Raw genomic sequence first — 18,918 nt, forward strand, 5'->3', positions numbered from 1 at the left:
AAAAAAAAAAAAAAAAAAAAAAAAAAAAAAAAAAGAAAAGGAAGCCAGTCCAAAGGAACCAAAAAAAGAACAAAAAGTAAAAAGAAACAAACATTTACAAAATCTTCAATAATATTTGTGCTAGCATTGATGTCTATAATCTCTGTTTTTTGGAGATTGATATTTTGTCTAGGGAACCTTTCGAAGGTTATAGCTTATATCAGTAACATAATAATTTCTAAAGGGAAAAGATAAAATACATCAAGGAGAAGCTTGGAAGTATCCCACTGGATTATGTTTAGAGTCTGTAAACTATATAATACGTTAAGGGTCTCAAAATATGTTGATTTGAATACTAATTTAGTTCTGCTGTTGACCCATAGGATTACCAAGCAATGGTAGCCCAGCTTGAGCATCAGTTTCGACTGGGTAGACTTTCCATCCAAGGATTGTGGTTTTACTGTCAGGTTTGAGCTTCTCTTAATCTATACAAATTCATTTCAAGTATGCCTTCTCACGTTTTATGCTACTGCACATTGCAGCCTATGATGGGTTCCATGCAAGCATTATCTGCTGTGACATGGAAGGTTTCAGCTAATGATATTGCAGGTTCTGCAGTTCTTAACCTGTTGCAGAGCCAGGTACAAACTTGTATTTACAGTCAAGGTGCTTAGAAATCATCAGAATTTCTCAGCAAGTTTTATATCTCTTAGGGGTTTGGCTTGTTTATAGAAAAAACTTTGGACGTTTATATTTAAGGTACTGCGTTCTGTGAGTAGATGTAGATTGTTGGGCACTTGTTCATCTACTGCCTCTTCTTTCATTTTTCCTTTTCCCCCCTTTGTTCTTTCTTGAAGACATGCATAATAATGAAAAAAGGATGTACAAGGGGGATACATGATTAGAATTCAAAACTAACACTAGTTTGAGATCATGTAATTAAAAGTTCTCCAATGTGTTAAAATAGAAATTTGTTGTTAAGTTTGTTTCTGTAAGCAATGGATATCTTTTTCTATAATAGAACATCCCTTATTACGTAGATATGTCTTTCTTGGAAATATATTTACCCAAGAGATCAAGTCATCTGTTATAGGCTTCAAAAAGCCCAGTGTTCTTAGGTCTCGACCAAATACCAAGATAACTAAGCAGCCAGTCTTGATAAGAACACCCAATTTTGTTTGCTTGACCATAAACCTTGTTCAGATCAATTGATTTATTATTAGTCTTATTAATGAAAGGCCATACTTTCATTTACACGAGAATGAAAGGACATATAATGGGCATTCAAAAAAAAAAATTATATCAACGGGTGACAAGCAGAGCCAAACCTATAAGTCCTCATTCCTAAAGTAGCTAAAATAAATTTTAACATCGTAAGAATATTATAAAGTTCATTCTTCTTATAACCCTCACAAATAAGTGTGCCATTTGCAAACTGAAGTTGATAAATGGTAACATTGCCCTTCAATTATACACCTTTTAGAACATTCATCTAGGTATTCTTCATAAAAAGCCTGCTTTAAATGTGCACCAGACAGAGGAAAGGTGATAAAGGGGTATTCTTGCCTCAAACTCCTTGATGGAAAAATGCCAGCTTTTGCTTTGTCAGTGATAAAAACGAAGAAATTGGTTTTTGAGATTTAGTTTGGATTTCTGAATCCAATCCAACTGCTTATTAGAAAAACTGTTTTCTTCTGTTATAGCTTGCAAGGAGTCGTATCAATGAAATCATGAGCTTTTTCTAGTTCAAACGATCAATCTTGATAAACTAAGCCATGATCTTAGAAGCTCTACCATCAACATAATAGAATCAATAATTTGTTTGACTTTAATTGGAGCTAACTGGAATTTGGAAACTCTAGAAGGAACCGATCTCTTTATCTGCAGAACTTAACCAAGAATTTTATATATGATGTTGATCTAGTGAACGAGTCTAATTCATTCATCTTGGAAGCCTCGGATGTTTTAGGAATTAGGCAAATAGACACGCATGATGTATTGGAACATTCACGAATTAAGTCTTATAACACCATGAGTAGATCATCTCTAATGATGCTAAGCCTTACTTTCCTTGTTTAGGCCAAGGCTATGGCTGGTGATAATGCAGTGAGGTCTTTGCTGGAGAAGATGACACAGTGTGCAAGCAATGCTTACCTTGGTATATTAGAAAGGTTGGTCCTGGAAGCTGCTACAAAATTTTTGCTATTTATAATAGTTTTTCAACTTTCTTCCCCTCTTACCAACGCGCACAGACATGTCCAAAGCCTGAAAAATAGCAGAGAAAGAATCCATTTGGTTACTTTATCAAGTACCTATTAATGCACTTGGACTTAATTTTTTTAAGTGAAAATTTCATTGCTTGTTGATGGTTTTATTTGATTTATGGGATTAAAATTATTATACATAGAAGATGAATGTTCTTGTGAATGGAACATATACTGGAAGTCTTTATATAGACATATAGACATATATTTTTAAATAATTTGTCAAAGTATAGGCTGCTAATGTTCTTGTCCTCCCAGACAACAATCTTCATATCATATACGTGCAATGAATGTAATGTCATGTAATGTCGTTTCAAGGTGAATGTTTGTAGATCAGAAAGTAAGTGAGTTGAGATCATGTTATGCTTTATTTCTAATTAAATAAATGGTAAATCATTTATATGCAGTTTGTATAGAAAAAGTTGGAAAGCTTCATAAATTACTGAATAGTATGCATCCTACGAGGAGATAACTTATTAGCATCCAAAGTTCTCATGCCTTTTTTATGACATTGCTGAATCTCATTAGAGTTAGGACTGCGCTATTATTTTGGTCAGTTACCATCCCTAAATCTCCAATTTCTATCACAACATGGTTGTTTATTTCCACAAATAATTTATGATCCATAATTCAAACGTGTCAACACATATGGGTTCACGAGAATTCACTTATTCTGGAAAATAGTTATCAAAATGCTAATTGCCCATTCTCCCCTCGGCACTATTTTGTGGTTATATTTTTCCGTTCTGTTATTGATTGATCAGATTGCTAAATATACATAAATTTTAATTCAGATGGATTTACGAGGGAGTAATTGATGATCCTTATGGTGAATTTTTCATTGCGGAAAACAAATCTCTGCGGAAGGTATGGAGCTTTCTGTGATATTTTAGTGTATTTTGAAGTGTTGTTTTCATGGTTATGAAGCATGTTTTTCTAGGAGAGCCTCAATCAAGATTATGACACAAAGTATTGGAGGCAACGCTATAGTCTCAAGGAGGGAATTCCTACATTTCTTGCAAATATAGCAGGGATGATATTGACCACAGGAAAATATTTAAATGTCATGAGAGAGTGCGGGCATAATGTTCAGGTTTTTTTATACACTTTTTAATTTTTTGCATGCTTGTCATTACTATATTATTTGGTTACTTCACAAAATAATAATAGAAAATATGTTTGTTGTAATATCTGATTTCGTTGCTATTTCAGCTACCTGTTTCAGAAACTTTGAAGTTAATGAGCTTTGGCTCAAATCATCAGTATTTGGAGAGTATAAAAGCTGCTTATGATTTTTCCAGCAGTGAACTATTGAAACTTGTTTTAGAAAAGGTAGCATTCAATCCTTCTTTTCTGGTTCTTTTCCTTAGTTTCATCTTTCTTTTCTTTTAAATACTTTTCTAGATATCATCCATGGAAATTTCTTCACAATACTGACAAATTTTTGTATTGTCCCTGTAGTATGACCTGATGGGGAAGCTGAGGTCAATTAAGCATTACCTTTTGCTTGATCAGGTATACGATCTTTGATTGGTAAACTTATGCTGTGCTCTATGAACGTATGAACCTTATGCTGTCCTCCTTAAATGTAGAACCGATATGAATTTTACATTTTATTCCGTTAATGTTATTTTATTCCTTAGAGATATAAGCTTCTATGTTTTCGAGTATTGTTTGTCATAAATCCATAAGAAATATCCTTCTCTAATTTAATTAATTTCGTCAGTGAATACATTGAAGCAGTAGGATCAATTTTTCTGTTGGTCTGACGAACTAGTCCATCAAATCAATATTCCCTTTTGTGACAGTAGTGGCCATATTATTGGGGAAGGCAAATTTTTACGATGAAAGCTAATCTCAGGGTTCTCCTGATGGAGCTGTATTAAAGATCTCCCATTATATTTTTCCTAATTCATTGTTGGTTGGAAAATCATATTACATGACTGCAGGGTGATTTCTTGGTTCATTTTATGGACATTGCTCGAGATGAACTTTCAAAAAAGCTTGATGAAATTTCGGTAGAGAAGTTACAGGTTTGATCCTAACCTCCATTTAGTGGCTTTTGGGCCTGACTTTTACTGTTTATTGCCTAACTAATAATGTTTGTGCATCAATATCATATATGCCTTCATGGCCATCTAGTCCCTACTTGATGTTGCCTTACGCACCACAGCAGCTGCAGCAGATCCTTGCCACGAGGATTTAACGTGTTGTGTGGTAAGCTGATTGCAGTTTGTTCTTTGTATGATGCAAAAAGTACCAAAAATCTGCGTGATTTCTTCAGTTTTAAATTTATTACAGGAAAGAATGTCATTGCCTAAAAGCTTGCGTGCACTTAAGGATCTAGTTGACAGTAGGACTCTTACTGACATCAATGATCAGGAAGAACCCATGGGTATTACTGGCCTTGAGGCGTTTTCTTTAAGTTACAAGGTAAGTTATTTTGGCACTTGTTTTTCGTTCCCAGTGTTGCTTCATGACTAATTCCTTCACAAGACATACGAGTCTGAGTCTTATTTGTACACCAAATTTGCTACCATTTCTTTTCTTGAATAATATTGGTCTATGGATTAGATGACTTGAACATTCACCTGGCCGACCGAACTTGTTAATATATCCTAGGCCGTGGTTCACGTTATCAAGCCTGAAGGCCTGTGGCCTTATCCAAGGGCCAATTCCTTCCGATAATTTCCGGATTGAAGTTTTAGGTTCGTCTTTAGTTTGTTAAAGTGGTGAAGCTTATCTTAAAAAGAATTAACAAAAATTTATCTTAAAAAAAATGACAAATACGATTCACTGGATGATGTATATTAATTAAACCAGTAACAATTAACCCTAAGGCATTGTATGATTTGAAATTGGTTTCTATCTTTTCTGATTCATGTCAAACCACACTAGAGGATAGTTAAACAAATATTTGGCATTAACCAAGGGCCAAGGTTTCCGTTTTTTGTTGTATCATTTGAATATTTTTTGTATATATTTAATGGGGGCTTAATTTTCAGGTTAGATGGCCATTGTCTATAGTTATATCATGGAAATCTCTGTCGAAGTACCAGCTGATTTTCCGCTTTCTTTTCCACTGTAAGCATGTGGAACGTCAGCTTTGTGGGGCATGGCAAGTGCATCAAGTATGGACTTGGTTCTCTTTTCATTGGTAGATGGTCATTTACTGCATACATTTTTCACTCATAAATAATGATCCATGGCAGGGGGTTCGTTCGCTGAACATCCGTGGTACATCCATCTCAAGATCATCCCTACTTTGTCGTGCGATGCTTAAATTTATTAATAGCCTTCTACACTACTTGACCTTTGAGGCAGGTTTCCTCTTTGATAAAGTTAATTTTCATTTGTTTGAAAATGATGCATGCTTTTGAGAATTGAGATAAAATCGTATTCTATATGTTGTGTTATCATTTTTTTTTTCTTGATGGGTGACCTTAACCTGTCATTATGCTTTTCCTTGATAGTAATGGAATATGCCTTTGGTTTCTTGACAAGTTTTTTGGTTGTAGGTTCTTGAACCCAATTGGCATGTAATGCACAACCGGATTCAGACAGCAAAGAGCATTGATGAGGTACATTCCCTTCTAACTTATGTTGGAGGGTTAAGATCTTTATCATCCATTGCTAAAGTACCTATTCTAAGTATATTTGATAAGCTCCTTCTATCAGGTTATCCAACATCACGATTTCTTCCTCGACAAGTGTCTCCGAGAATGTTTGCTTCTGTTGCCACAATTGCTTAAGGTCAGTTTATGATGTATGCTTCCCCCTCTCAACTATCAAACTACATAAATCACAGCAATGTTTACAAATCTCTTATTTTGTTTAAATTGAGTAATGGACAAAAGGTTCTTGCTGGGATGGCTAGACTGTATCCGTGATTGAGATGTGTATTATAATCTTTGTTGTTGGGATCTTCTTCTACTAATATATTCTCTACGTGCAGAAAGTGGAGAAGTTGAAATTGTTATGTCTGCAGTATGCAGCAGCTGCTCAGTGGTTGATTTCATCCTCCATTGATCCATGTAAGTCAGAGGAACCATCTGATAGCTTGATCGGTTCCAAAAAATCCAAGCAGTGTTATGGAAAAACGGCCAAGGGAGCAAAGCTAACCACCTCCAACTCAGCAGTCACCGAGTCGATCCTGTAAGTTCATATTGAGTGTCTGTTTACGCATATAATTCCTTGTTCTTACCTCCACTTTGAACATGTTGCAGTAAATTTGAGAAAGAATTCAACTCTGAGCTTCAGAGTTTGGGACCAATTTTGTGTAAAAGCTCCCAGGCTGAGCCATATTTGACTCACCTTGCTCAGTGGATTCTTGGCATTGAAATGACAAATAGGTTCTGAATTTCTTCCCTCCTTGTAACTTTGCAGAATTTCTATATTATTATTGTCACAGTTCTCAGTACTTCTGTATGAGGGATGTGGTTCTTTGTGAGTTCCTTGGAAAGTTTAGTTGTTTCTTGTATGTGCTGCAGTTGAGGATTATCAATGTTGGCTTCTCCTTTTCCTTCATGCTTTATTTTCTGTCATGTCCCTTGTGGTTTAGCTGCTCTATTACTTTTCCTTTTTCGCCTTCCTATCTAGCTGACCTGAGATCTCCCGTTGATCCTCTCGACCTTTGTTATCCCGTTTAGTTAACGGATTAAGAACCTTCCTTGCATAGGTTGTAGATTTGGATTCCTGTCTTCGTTATAATATTTCCTTTTTTTAAAAAAAAATTGATCTAAATGAAACCATTCAGATTCTTTTTTGTTTGATGTAACGGCCCAAGTCTACTACTAGCAGAAATTACCTTCTTTAGGTTTTCCCTCAAAGTTTATAAAATGCATATGCTAGGGAGAGGTTTCCACACCCTTATAAAAAATGTTTCGTACTCATCCACCCAATGGATGTAGAATCACACTTAAAAGTCCTCGTTAACAGCACCCAAATACAAAAAGCAGGATATCCTTCCTAAATTGAGGACGATGACCGGCCAAAACCATGTTGTCATATCTGTAGAACCATTCGAGAAAGAAACCATAGTCAATAAATCTACTTCTTTGTCACTTTGTTCCACAATATTTTTCAAAAAGAGGTCAAACCCCATATTAGATTTGACAGGTAAGAGCGTCCCCCTCAACGAATTTCACAGTCCATTCCCTTTAGGGTCCAACGCTTTTACTGGCACATCGTCCGGTGTCTGGCTATATCATTTTTAACGGTTTAAGCCCACCACTAGCAAATATTGTCCGTTTTGCTTCATTATTGTCAGTCGCACTGTTTTAAAACGTGCCTATTAAGGAGAGGTTTCTATATCCTTAGAATGTTTTGTTCTCCTCTCTAACCGATGTGGTACTTCACATATTATTGATGCATATTGACGAAGTCGGGATTGGGCTGATGATGATCAGAGTAATCATAATTTAAATGCTTAAATAAATGCATTTAAGCATTTTCTCTACCAATTTAAAAGAATTATGTATTTTTTTACTATTTTGGTAAGATTTTTAGAGAAGAACAATGTTTATGTTATAAAATAGTTACATTTGAGAAAATTTTATAGTTGCCTATTTGTAATTCTTATTATATTATTTTTTTTAATTATTCTAATTAGGGTATTTTTACCGATTATAATCATTATTTACAAATATGGAGGGTCTAAATTTTTTAGATTATTATCGTTTAATGGTTTAATTCTCACAATTATAAGCTTTCACGTGCGTAAACTTACAACAAAAGATATCTATTAACGTACGAAACTATAACTAATTAAAATTAATATTATTTGTAATAAACAATTAATCTTCTATTTTTATTGATAAAATATATATTACTCATGTAATTAAGGATATTTATTAAAAGTATTAAATTATAATTTTAGTATTAGTTAAATTAAGTAGTAATTATAATTAATTATCCAATTAAAATGCTTACTTTTATTATTGGAGTTTCTTACTTAATTTTGATTCTTTTATTACATGACATCATTCCATCTATAAAATTTTAAACCAAACTAAATTCAATTACTTATTTGCATTATAAAATAATTTTTACTGACACTTTGTCTATGAAAAATATCTTTAAATTTTAAAAGTTTAATTTTAATCAATATATTAACGACAAAACTTTTTAAATTTTTTTCAAGATTAAAAATACTAACCTTCATATTATTAATAATAAGTATATATTTAGAGTTTTTTAAAAAAATTTAAAGTATTAATGGAAATTTTAAAAATTAAGCCAAACCTTTTAAAAAGTTTCTGATAAAAATTTAGAAAGTTTAAAATATTTTTTGAAATAAAATATAAATAATTTACATGAGTAATGATATTATTATTATTATTATTAGTATTATTTAAGTTTACTAATTTAGACAATAATTTAAAGATATTTTATTAATTTACATGGGTAATATAAATAATTTAAAGATATTTTTATTAATTTAAACAATAATTTAACAAATATTTTATTTATTTATTTTAAGGTCGAGCTTTTATTTGGTTACCATTCCATGGATCCCCAAGAGAAAGTACTTTTAGTGTCTAAGAAAAAGTATATTTTTAATGAAAAAATGAATTTATTTTTCCGGATTCAACCTTCTCCTTCTTCTCCATCTGGGGGCTTCATTTTCCAAACCCAAAAATCCAGCAGAAACGAAGCTTGAAGATTGATTTCTGCATCAAATTCAAGATCTCGCCCCGCCGGATGCCGCCGCTGCCTTGATCATTGTTTCACCAGTTGGTGTGTCTCTTTCACCCTTCTGTGAGCTCCCTCTCTTGCCGCTTCGCTGTTGATGCCCTTAATTCTTCCAGTTCTCAATTTTTTAAGCTTCTCAAACTCTCTCTATCTTCTTCCCCTTTTTAAGCTCGTTCTATGAGATGGTAGATTTGCTGAACGTTTGAGCTGTTGCTTGTGTGATTTGGGCTCCTTTCTATCCCACCACGTAAGAATCAGATTGGTTTTATCTTTTTAGATTTCTTTAGCTATTGCACATGCTCTTACCTCTGTCAATTCGTCGCTTGATTTTTGTTTCCCATATTAAATTTTATATTCAGTTTTTAAGTTCTCTGGCTCACATGTGGGGATGCCTTGAAGTTCGAAAAAAAAAAAAAAAAAAACCCCATTATCTCTTTTTGGAACGGATTCTATTTGATAATTCGTAATTTGTTTAGATGTGTGCTTTCTGGTCCAGGAGTCCCGAGTAATTGAACCGCTAAGGGGAACAAAACTAGCTCCCTCTCGCTTTTTCTTTCAATTTCCAGTGTGATGGCTGTACAGTGGTTACTGTTATGCCATGGCTTGGTTACACTTCTACTGGTGGTCTCTTTCCTTTGCGGCCAGTGGCCGATCTTTGATGGCACTCCCGTTCAACGTATTCACCGTTTCCTCACTTTTGGCGCCTACGATTATTTCTTGTAATTTTCTCTCCTCTTTTCTTTTCATTGTCTTCTTAAGGTTAAAGTATAAACTTAGTTCCCAAATGTTGTATTTATTCAATCCCTAAACTTTAGTAAGTTTTAAGCATGTCATTGAACTTTGAATTTTGATTATATGTAGTGTTGTTAATGTTGACAACTAAAGAATGAATGTTAAATGTATAATGCACAGGTATGGACTACTTTGACATGATAGACAACTGAGAGAAAGAAGAGGATAGTTATATAAAATGGAGTGACATGGTCTAGAGAGGAATTTAATATATTGATTTAAAACAAGAGTATGTTATCTAAGCTATACTTTTGTTTGTCTAGTTGTTCAACTCCTTTTGCCATTTTTCTATCATGTTGATCTCATGTCCAATGAGTCCATTTTTGTTAAGTAGACACATCATGTAATCATTTAGTTAACAATATTCACGACAAGGTCTACACACATCACAATTCAAATCTAGAGATGTAGTTGAGACTTTTTAAAGTCTAGGGATGGGATAAATACAGCAACAAATTTCATGAACTAGATTGATAATTTAACCTTTTGTACTTCTATTTTGCCAATTTAACCTTTTGTACTTCTATTTTGCCAATTTAACCTTTTGTACTTCTATTTTGCCAATTTAACCTTTTGTACTTCTATTTTGCCAACTATGTAGCATTATGTCATATTTCTTTTTTATTTTTGGTTTAAATGCAGACGACTTATAGGATATGTATTTGGGTCAAAGGGAACTAATACGGTTCTAGCGATCGAAAGTTTCTGCTGTGACAGACCTAATCCAATCCTTCAGGTTGATAAATTATGTACTTTTTGATAATATGAAAGAACTGGGTTTTAATACACAAACTGCTGTGCTCTTGTGAAGTTAAGTTTGAATAATTGGAACTTATATGTGATTTTGTTTCATGTTTATATTTATGCTTATGTGTTTTGATTTCATATTCTAAAATATTTTCTCCTGTTACTGAGTAGTAGTTGTGGCATTAGTATGTCCGCCGTGCTTACAACGTATCCTTGGTATAAATTGGCCCAATTAGATTACTGATGAATTATGATTAGATGGTTACTTTTGGTGATTTTAAAATTCCCATATGGCATCTGGGGCCATTGATGATCATTTTCTGTGAATCAGAAAAAGGGTGTGGAATATTCATATTCAGTCACTATCTTATAGTCGAAGTTTCTAAAGCTTGATTATGAATTCATTTCCACTGATTCCTGAATATATATAGAAAGGATCATTCGTTGTTTCATCCTTGGACTTTCACGAACAGAATAACACCATGTTCTACACTGGTTGTTGATTGCTTTAGGATAACAAGTCATTTTATTTCTTACTAACTGACCAATAATGCTTTACACATACCTAACCTATTTTTGTAAGGAATTTNATTCGTAATTTGTTTAGATGTGTGCTTTCTGGTCCAGGAGTCCCGAGTAATTGAACCGCTAAGGGGAACAAAACTAGCTCCCTCTCGCTTTTTCTTTCAATTTCCAGTGTGATGGCTGTACAGTGGTTACTGTTATGCCATGGCTTGGTTACACTTCTACTGGTGGTCTCTTTCCTTTGCGGCCAGTGGCCGATCTTTGATGGCACTCCCGTTCAACGTATTCACCGTTTCCTCACTTTTGGCGCCTACGATTATTTCTTGTAATTTTCTCTCCTCTTTTCTTTTCATTGTCTTCTTAAGGTTAAAGTATAAACTTAGTTCCCAAATGTTGTATTTATTCAATCCCTAAACTTTAGTAAGTTTTAAGCATGTCATTGAACTTTGAATTTTGATTATATGTAGTGTTGTTAATGTTGACAACTAAAGAATGAATGTTAAATGTATAATGCACAGGTATGGACTACTTTGACATGATAGACAACTGAGAGAAAGAAGAGGATAGTTATATAAAATGGAGTGACATGGTCTAGAGAGGAATTTAATATATTGATTTAAAACAAGAGTATGTTATCTAAGCTATACTTTTGTTTGTCTAGTTGTTCAACTCCTTTTGCCATTTTTCTATCATGTTGATCTCATGTCCAATGAGTCCATTTTTGTTAAGTAGACACATCATGTAATCATTTAGTTAACAATATTCACGACAAGGTCTACACACATCACAATTCAAATCTAGAGATGTAGTTGAGACTTTTTAAAGTCTAGGGATGGGATAAATACAGCAACAAATTTCATGAACTAGATTGATAATTTAACCTTTTGTACTTCTATTTTGCCAATTTAACCTTTTGTACTTCTATTTTGCCAATTTAACCTTTTGTACTTCTATTTTGCCAATTTAACCTTTTGTACTTCTATTTTGCCAACTATGTAGCATTATGTCATATTTCTTTTTTATTTTTGGTTTAAATGCAGACGACTTATAGGATATGTATTTGGGTCAAAGGGAACTAATACGGTTCTAGCGATCGAAAGTTTCTGCTGTGACAGACCTAATCCAATCCTTCAGGTTGATAAATTATGTACTTTTTGATAATATGAAAGAACTGGGTTTTAATACACAAACTGCTGTGCTCTTGTGAAGTTAAGTTTGAATAATTGGAACTTATATGTGATTTTGTTTCATGTTTATATTTATGCTTATGTGTTTTGATTTCATATTCTAAAATATTTTCTCCTGTTACTGAGTAGTAGTTGTGGCATTAGTATGTCCGCCGTGCTTACAACGTATCCTTGGTATAAATTGGCCCAATTAGATTACTGATGAATTATGATTAGATGGTTACTTTTGGTGATTTTAAAATTCCCATATGGCATCTGGGGCCATTGATGATCATTTTCTGTGAATCAGAAAAAGGGTGTGGAATATTCATATTCAGTCACTATCTTATAGTCGAAGTTTCTAAAGCTTGATTATGAATTCATTTCCACTGATTCCTGAATATATATAGAAAGGATCATTCGTTGTTTCATCCTTGGACTTTCACGAACAGAATAACACCATGTTCTACACTGGTTGTTGATTGCTTTAGGATAACAAGTCATTTTATTTCTTACTAACTGACCAATAATGCTTTACACATACCTAACCTATTTTTGTAAGGAATTTGTGATGCTGCATGGTACTTCCAAGTACATAACAAGTGATAGTGGCTAGTGGCTCCAAGTTCTTGTCATATTTGGAAATGTTTTATGAAGAAATTTACTAGTTTGAAGTTTTGTACTGCTTGTTTTCCAACTCAACCCTTAATGTGATGGATGATGGTCAAATTGAGGTAACACATAGAGGTTTGGGTTATATAATTTGTTGTTTGAATGCTGACATATCTACTATAAATGATGGGGTCTATATAGTACAGGAAGAATTGATCCAAATAAATCTTCTCTTGTAGTTGCTTACACAAAAGGTCCTTGCTTAAAAGTGACTTTAGCAAAACCCCCCAAATCGTGTTGATAAACATAGAAGCTGAGGAGTAGCCTGAATCACTGCATGATTACAATTTGAATTGTTTGCATTTTAAATAAGGCTAGTAAGATATTCTGTAGATGCTTAAAAGCATAGGTGAATGAAGGGGTTTAATGAAAGATACCTCTTGAGCCCTTTAGGAAAATTCAGTCTCCAGATGGGATTGGTAACAAGCTTTAATAGAAGTTTGATCCTGCAGAGTACTTGAATGAATTATACCTAATACCTAGTTTACAGAGCCTATCTACTTATCCACACATTTCAAGTACGTTCAATGTGTCTGACCTACTGCAAGATGTACTTAATTCCATTTTCTGTTAGCACTGTTTAGTAGTTAGATCACTAACTGCATAAAACTACCTCACCCCTGTTCCTATACTTGCGCTAATTTTTTATCATTGGCACAGTAGCAATTAAAATGAAGAAGTTGCCATGCTTCCAATTTTCAATGCCATTAGATTCATACTGAACCCTATAGCTATGCTAATGGTTTTCAAGAGGCTCTAATGATGGTGTAACATGAAGTCTTCCTGTTTAACAAAGAGATATAATTGGGCTCTTGTTCTTTATTCTCCAGTCATTCAATGTTTTTCTTTCTGGCAGGTCATTTATCTTGCTATTATTGGGATTACCTATTACATTATTACAATATCTACATTCAAATACGTCCCTGGTTATTACTTAAGTGGAATTCATAGGTAACTATCCTAAAATCTGTGTATTTTGTGCTATAGTTGTACTACTTTGCAGTCAGAGTTTCATTTTGAACTCCTTAGGCGTTTTCTGTTCTTGCAGGTATACAAGCTTTTTGGCTGTTACAGTTGGTGTTCTCCTCTTTCTATTAACCAGCTTTTCTGATCCAGGGACGGTGAATGCTGATAATGTACATCGTTATCTGTCTGCTTATCCGTATGACAACATTATTTACTCTGAAAAGGAATGTTCAACTTGCAAAATTCTAAAGTAAACATTTTCTTATCCTGTACACTTATTAATTTTACAGTTTTCTCTGGCTTCTAATTACAATAATTATTTTTTACTTCCTCATTGTCTCAGACCTGCTAGATCCAAACATTGCAGCATATGTGATCGTTGTGTTGCACGTTTTGACCATCACTGTGGATGGATGGTGTGAATTACCTCCATTTCCCTATTTTCTGCTATCTCGTTGATAGACATCTTTTGTATTGTCAAAGTCATTGAATTTTGGATTTTTGATATTTCCAAGGGTTTTCAACTTTGCAGAATAACTGTATAGGGGAGAGGAATACCCGATATTTTATGGCCTTCCTTTTGTGGTACGTGCTAGTTGATTCAAAATCATTTAAGTTGCGTTAACATCGTAGTTGTATGTACTCCAATTTTGAACCTGGTGCTTAATGTTTTCATGAAGGTCGATGTTAAAAAGAGTATTTTCTTCCAAGTGAATGAAGATGAAAAGAAATTTGTTGTACTGGATTATGCAGTCTTTAATTTTTTGAAGTTGAACCTTATGGTCATTTCGTATCTGAAATTGTGAGACCCCTATTATGCATACTTATCAAAGGGAATCGGGAAACTGAGTGCAGTGGTTTTGTGGGACCGGTTTGGGATCGTGCTTCTACTTTACGGTCTTGGTGGGAGGGTTTTTTGTAGGACTTTTGGGGATGTTGGTTGCTATGTGAAATTTTGTGGACAATTTATGTCTTGAGAGAAATCTCCAGCTCTCTCGAATAGCTGGAGTGTTTGGGTATTGTAGTGTTGGTTTTTCCTTGTTGAATGCAAAATCATCCGCTGCATAACCTACTGTTCATTGAAGAATTCTGATAGAATAATGTTGGTTTTTCCTATTTGCTTGTGTTGTGTGTTTTTCTGCCTGTTTACAGGGAATTTGAGATTAGATCCCCAACTGTGTTAACATACTCGCAACCACATATTTCTGCTATATTAGTGTTCTCGAGTCCTCAGATCATATACATTCTTTAATTTGTTATGTTTTCACAGGCATTTCTTTCTTTGTGTATACGGGGCGGTTGCAATTGGACTTGTTCTTGCTGGACAATTAAAAGAATTAAAAGTTGTTTATATCTTGACGGGTACATGAAATTACTTTCGCTCCTTTATTGTGTCTCTTTCGTTCATGTAAATCTGATACGTGGCAATTCTTTCCAATTTATCGGATGCAGTTTATTATGGCGTTGAAAATTCTTTCTTCGGTCTAGCACCTTATGTTATACAGGTAAGTTATTTAAATTGATTCCTTGTCCCTCTGTTTGTTTGTTTAAATTGTGCATTCTGGATAATTACTGTTGGCTTGTTGTTTGGCTTGCAACAGTGGATTTTGGGCTCCTACAATACTCAACTGCTAATCATGGTGTTTCTTTCGATAGTTTGTCTGCTATTGGGAGGTTTCTTTGGTTACCATGCTAAACTCTGTATCACAAATACCACAACAAATGAGGTGTGTCTCTTTTTTGCGTTTAGGTATGTTCTTTGTGTGGTGGGTGCTTGTTTATGAAAGATTAACCGGACAAGGCAAGGGAAGTCAAAGTGTTTATGAAAAGTGTCCGAGTGAAAGAACTTACTTAAACTTAGTGCTTGTGAGACCGAGTGAAAGAAGGTTCAGGAGTTCACAATGACTAAGGGAGATCAAAAGAAAGCTGTCCAGTTAGTCGGAAGTATAAAAAATGGAATAATTAAAAAAGGAACTACAAGTGCTTCTTTGTCAAGCACATGAGCCCAAGCAATTGCTTTTGACTTTTTCTAGAATCACTTTTTTGTTACCCAAAACATGATTTTGACCAATGGAAAACCAACACCTATGTTTGGGAGGGCTTCTCGCATGGCAAATCTTCTCTGTCGTGAGCCAAAGTAAGCTCTTTTGATGAGGTTGAGCCAAAGCTGTTTTTGCCTTGTTCTTGAAGGGTTGCAAGTGATGAGAAAAGGAATATTGGCTTTGACTAGAACTCCAAAGGATGGCACCTCTGGGAATTTTATAGGTGTAAGATTGGAGTTCTCTCATTGTTTGCGTTACCTTTGGAGCAATAAGTCATGTTAGCTATCAGTATCCCTTTGATAATGCCCATGACTAGATAATTAGAGAAAGCATCAAGCTTCCATCTGTAAACAGAATCTTCGTCGAATGATCTATCGGCTATGAAGGGTCTTTCTTCATAGGAATGGTCTGGATGAGATAGTTGTGGATGCCAAGTTCTTCGACTTATATTTGAACCAGAACCCCTTGAGTTTCTAGTGACTTCTTTCCAGGATAGGGTCCTTGGGATTGGAACCAAAAATCTTTCAGCATTGGCTTCTATGAGTAAAGTTGATCCTTCTGAGATCTTAGAGCTCTTGGTGATATATTGGCATGCATCTACCTATAACATGCTTTGAAGATTATTGCTTCAGCATGTGATCTTTGCTTCATATTCAATTAGAGATTGAGATCAAGAATTAAAAGAGTATAAGATTCTTGGGTCTTTAAGATAACAATTGAAGTAAATTGGCTCATTCTCCACATTGGTCTCAATGTTCCCAAGTGAGAAGTTACAAAGAAGGTATTGAAAGGAATATATATTTCTTTTAAAACTTCTTTAAAGATCTAGATTAGAGAACTTTTATGTCCAAATTATTGAGGAGTTTGGTTTCAAAAAACTCAAAAGACACTCAAGTTGGCTCGAGTATTTGAAACTTGGAGGAAGGGAGAGAAGCTCATAGAGTAAGGGGAAACTCTGAAGAGCTTATTCAATGAAACGAAGAACTGAAGATTGCAAATATTGAAGAAAATCTTCGGAAGTGAAGTATTCTAGAAATGACTGAGTTGGTTTAAGTAATCAGATTAAGGTTCAAGTCTAAAAAATCGTGGATCCAAATCTCTCTCAATAATTTTTCATTTTCTTTTAAGGAAGGTTGAATATGTCGATTTGAACCCTGACCTCAAGGGGGTTGTAACGGCCCAAGCCCACCGCTAGCAAATATTTTCCTTTTTGAGCTTTCCCTCCTGGACTTTCCTTCCAGGCTTTAAAATGCGTCTGTTAAAGAGAGGTTTCCACACCTTTATAAAGAATGTTTCATTCTCTTCCCCAACCAATGTGTGATCTCGCAGAAGTACATGTCAATTACAACTAATGACAACTAAGCTAAGTTCATTTGGAATCTAATAGTCTTAGAAATGGGTAAGCTTCCAACATTTTTATGGCTATTTTTTGTGATTTATAGTTCTAGTTATGTGAGATGTAATTTTTATGAAGTTGAGGTTTTTTTTTGTAACTACTCTTCTAGTCATGTTGGAGCATTTTGTTAACGAGTTTAGTTTTTAAAACTTAGGACGAAACAGAAATTAAGGGACCAAAAATGTATTTTTTTTCTTTTAAAAATGGTTGTCAAACAACTACAATATTTCACCTGTCCTATACTTTTGCTGCAAATTTGACTTATTGGGTGATTTGTTTTGGGTACTGCTAGACATTTAAGTGGCAAGAGTACATCAGCTGGCAGAGGAAGACAAGTGAAGCCAAGGCAAGTGCAGCAGCCTTAAGAGCAAGCATGGATGGTCTGAGTTCTGAAAGAAAGCCTCCAGAAAGCAAATGGAGAACCATTTTTCGTAGATCTCGACTCGAACAAGTGCAGGTTGTCAAGAATAATACTTACGATCACGGATTTTTACACAACATTCATGAGGTTATTTTCCCTTTCTCATCAAGACCATCATTTTCACGAAGTAAACCGAAGTCTGGCTGAGACTGCTGTAAATTTAATGCTCTACGATGAACCATGTTGTCGTTTCATTCAATTAGAGGTTGATGGGTCGGTCGATTGGTCGAGGGTAGCCCTCTGGAGATTGTATACTCTCGTGGTCTCTTGTGGTCTCTTGCTTTTGCATTTCTCCATGGCTTTATGATGATGGTGAGCCTTAATGATCTCCTAATGTTATTGTTAGAAGTATTTTGTTGAATTCTAAATGTTTTTGTTTAGTGTGTAAGCTAATTGAGAAGGTTTTGATTTCTAAGCAAATTATGACCTTTGGAATGACATTCTTCATGCCCTTAGGTTGAAACATGAAAATACTTGGAAAAGGAAAATTTGAAAGGTTAATTTAATTTTCTAAAATACATTATTCTTAATTTCAACATCTCTATTTATTCAAAATATATTTTTATTAGCAAAGATATGGTAATACGGGCGCGTTCTTAAGTCTTAATAATAAGATAGAGAAATGAGAAATGAGAAACGAGAAACGTGGTTATTGAATGGATGGATGTTATTGATATAATGATAAAAATTACTACATTTGAAAGTGGTTAAAATTTTCAATTTTGTATTTAATAGGTCATATTATGCATTTAAAAAAATTCACGCATTTACTGAACACCAAAAATAATTCAAATTTCTATCTAATTGGTCTAAATCAAATATGTTGGTCATACCTTTTTCTGAGAGTATGACATGGGTTACTTCAGCACCGTAGCACCTGATATTTGAACATTGGCTCGAGGTATGCACCGTAGCACCTGATATTTGAACATTGGCTCGAAGTATTTTCTCTACCCCTTCTTACCTTAGGACCAACAAGAGGTAGTACAAGAATATTCACTTGTTGTCCATCGACTACGCCTTTAGCCTGATTTTAGGTTCTGACTCACCCTCTGTGGACCAATGTTGCGGAAGAACCCTTAGGTTTTTCAGACTCACCCTCTGTGGACCAATGTTGCGGAAGAACCCTTAGGCTTTTCAGGACAGAAAAGCAAAAAAAATCTTACATAAATTACATTAACTAGAATTTAAAAATAAAATAAATTAAATTACCCTCTCTTTTTTTTCTTTTTTTTTTTTTTTTTTTAAAAATCTC

General features: G+C 34.3%; 2 protein-coding genes across 7 annotated transcripts in view; both read left to right on the plus strand.

Annotated features, from left to right (window-relative positions):
* LOC111445008 (gamma-tubulin complex component 2-like) overlaps positions 1-9,064 on the plus strand; it is a 12,857-nt gene extending 3,793 nt beyond the window's left edge. For 3 of the 4 annotated variants that reach the window (XM_023083187.1, XM_023083210.1, XM_023083201.1), the window contains exons 7-22: positions 363-446; positions 522-620; positions 2,059-2,150; positions 3,038-3,110; positions 3,184-3,336; positions 3,456-3,575; positions 3,705-3,758; positions 4,193-4,276; positions 4,386-4,460; positions 4,545-4,676; positions 5,249-5,374; positions 5,456-5,563; positions 5,762-5,824; positions 5,922-5,996; positions 6,199-6,398; positions 6,470-6,777. In XM_023083187.1, coding sequence (XP_022938955.1) covers positions 363-446; positions 522-620; positions 2,059-2,150; positions 3,038-3,110; positions 3,184-3,336; positions 3,456-3,575; positions 3,705-3,758; positions 4,193-4,276; positions 4,386-4,460; positions 4,545-4,676; positions 5,249-5,374; positions 5,456-5,563; positions 5,762-5,824; positions 5,922-5,996; positions 6,199-6,398; positions 6,470-6,602 — 1,671 coding nt within the window. In that variant the 3' untranslated portion in view covers positions 6,603-6,777. Of the gene's footprint in view, positions 1-362; positions 447-521; positions 621-2,058; positions 2,151-3,037; positions 3,111-3,183; positions 3,337-3,455; positions 3,576-3,704; positions 3,759-4,192; positions 4,277-4,385; positions 4,461-4,544; positions 4,677-5,248; positions 5,375-5,455; positions 5,564-5,761; positions 5,825-5,921; positions 5,997-6,198; positions 6,399-6,469; positions 6,778-9,052 lie in introns of those variants that run through there. The other variant, XM_023083196.1, reaches the window with a different exon arrangement.
* LOC111445031 (probable protein S-acyltransferase 17) lies at positions 8,786-18,083 on the plus strand. 3 transcript variants are annotated; one of them, XM_023083221.1, is made up of 12 exons: positions 8,786-9,002; positions 9,106-9,183; positions 9,433-9,655; positions 10,371-10,464; positions 13,695-13,789; positions 13,887-14,054; positions 14,148-14,220; positions 14,337-14,389; positions 15,075-15,166; positions 15,257-15,309; positions 15,406-15,531; positions 17,535-18,083. In XM_023083221.1, exons 3-12 carry the CDS (start codon positions 9,507-9,509, stop codon positions 17,808-17,810), a joined length of 1,179 nt encoding a protein of 392 aa, XP_022938989.1. In that variant the 5' UTR covers positions 8,786-9,002; positions 9,106-9,183; positions 9,433-9,506; the 3' UTR covers positions 17,811-18,083. The 3 variants fall into 3 exon arrangements, with proteins under 3 accessions (XP_022938989.1, XP_022938996.1, XP_022939003.1); XM_023083228.1 differs by having other exon boundaries at positions 8,786-8,981; XM_023083235.1 differs by lacking the exons at positions 8,786-9,002; positions 9,106-9,183; positions 9,433-9,655; positions 10,371-10,464 and adding exons at positions 11,087-11,325; positions 12,041-12,134.
* The last annotated feature ends 835 nt before the right edge of the window (positions 18,084-18,918 follow it).

The sequence above is a fragment of the Cucurbita moschata genome, unplaced genomic scaffold (genome assembly GCF_002738365.1).
Source record: "Cucurbita moschata cultivar Rifu unplaced genomic scaffold, Cmos_1.0 Cmo_Scf00001, whole genome shotgun sequence".
NCBI lineage: Eukaryota > Viridiplantae > Streptophyta > Magnoliopsida > Cucurbitales > Cucurbitaceae > Cucurbita > Cucurbita moschata.

Bases quoted from the DNA above. Each gene is read 5' to 3' on its own strand.
- LOC111445031 (XM_023083221.1), top strand. From the start codon at position 9,507: ATGGCTGTACAGTGGTTACTGTTATGCCATGGCTTGGTTACACTTCTA. The intron at 10,465-13,694 runs GTTGATAAATTA...TCTTTCTGGCAG, and splicing joins GACCTAATCCAATCCTTCAG to GTCATTTATCTTGCTATTAT. The intron at 14,390-15,074 runs GTACGTGCTAGT...ATGTTTTCACAG, and splicing joins TTTATGGCCTTCCTTTTGTG to GCATTTCTTTCTTTGTGTAT.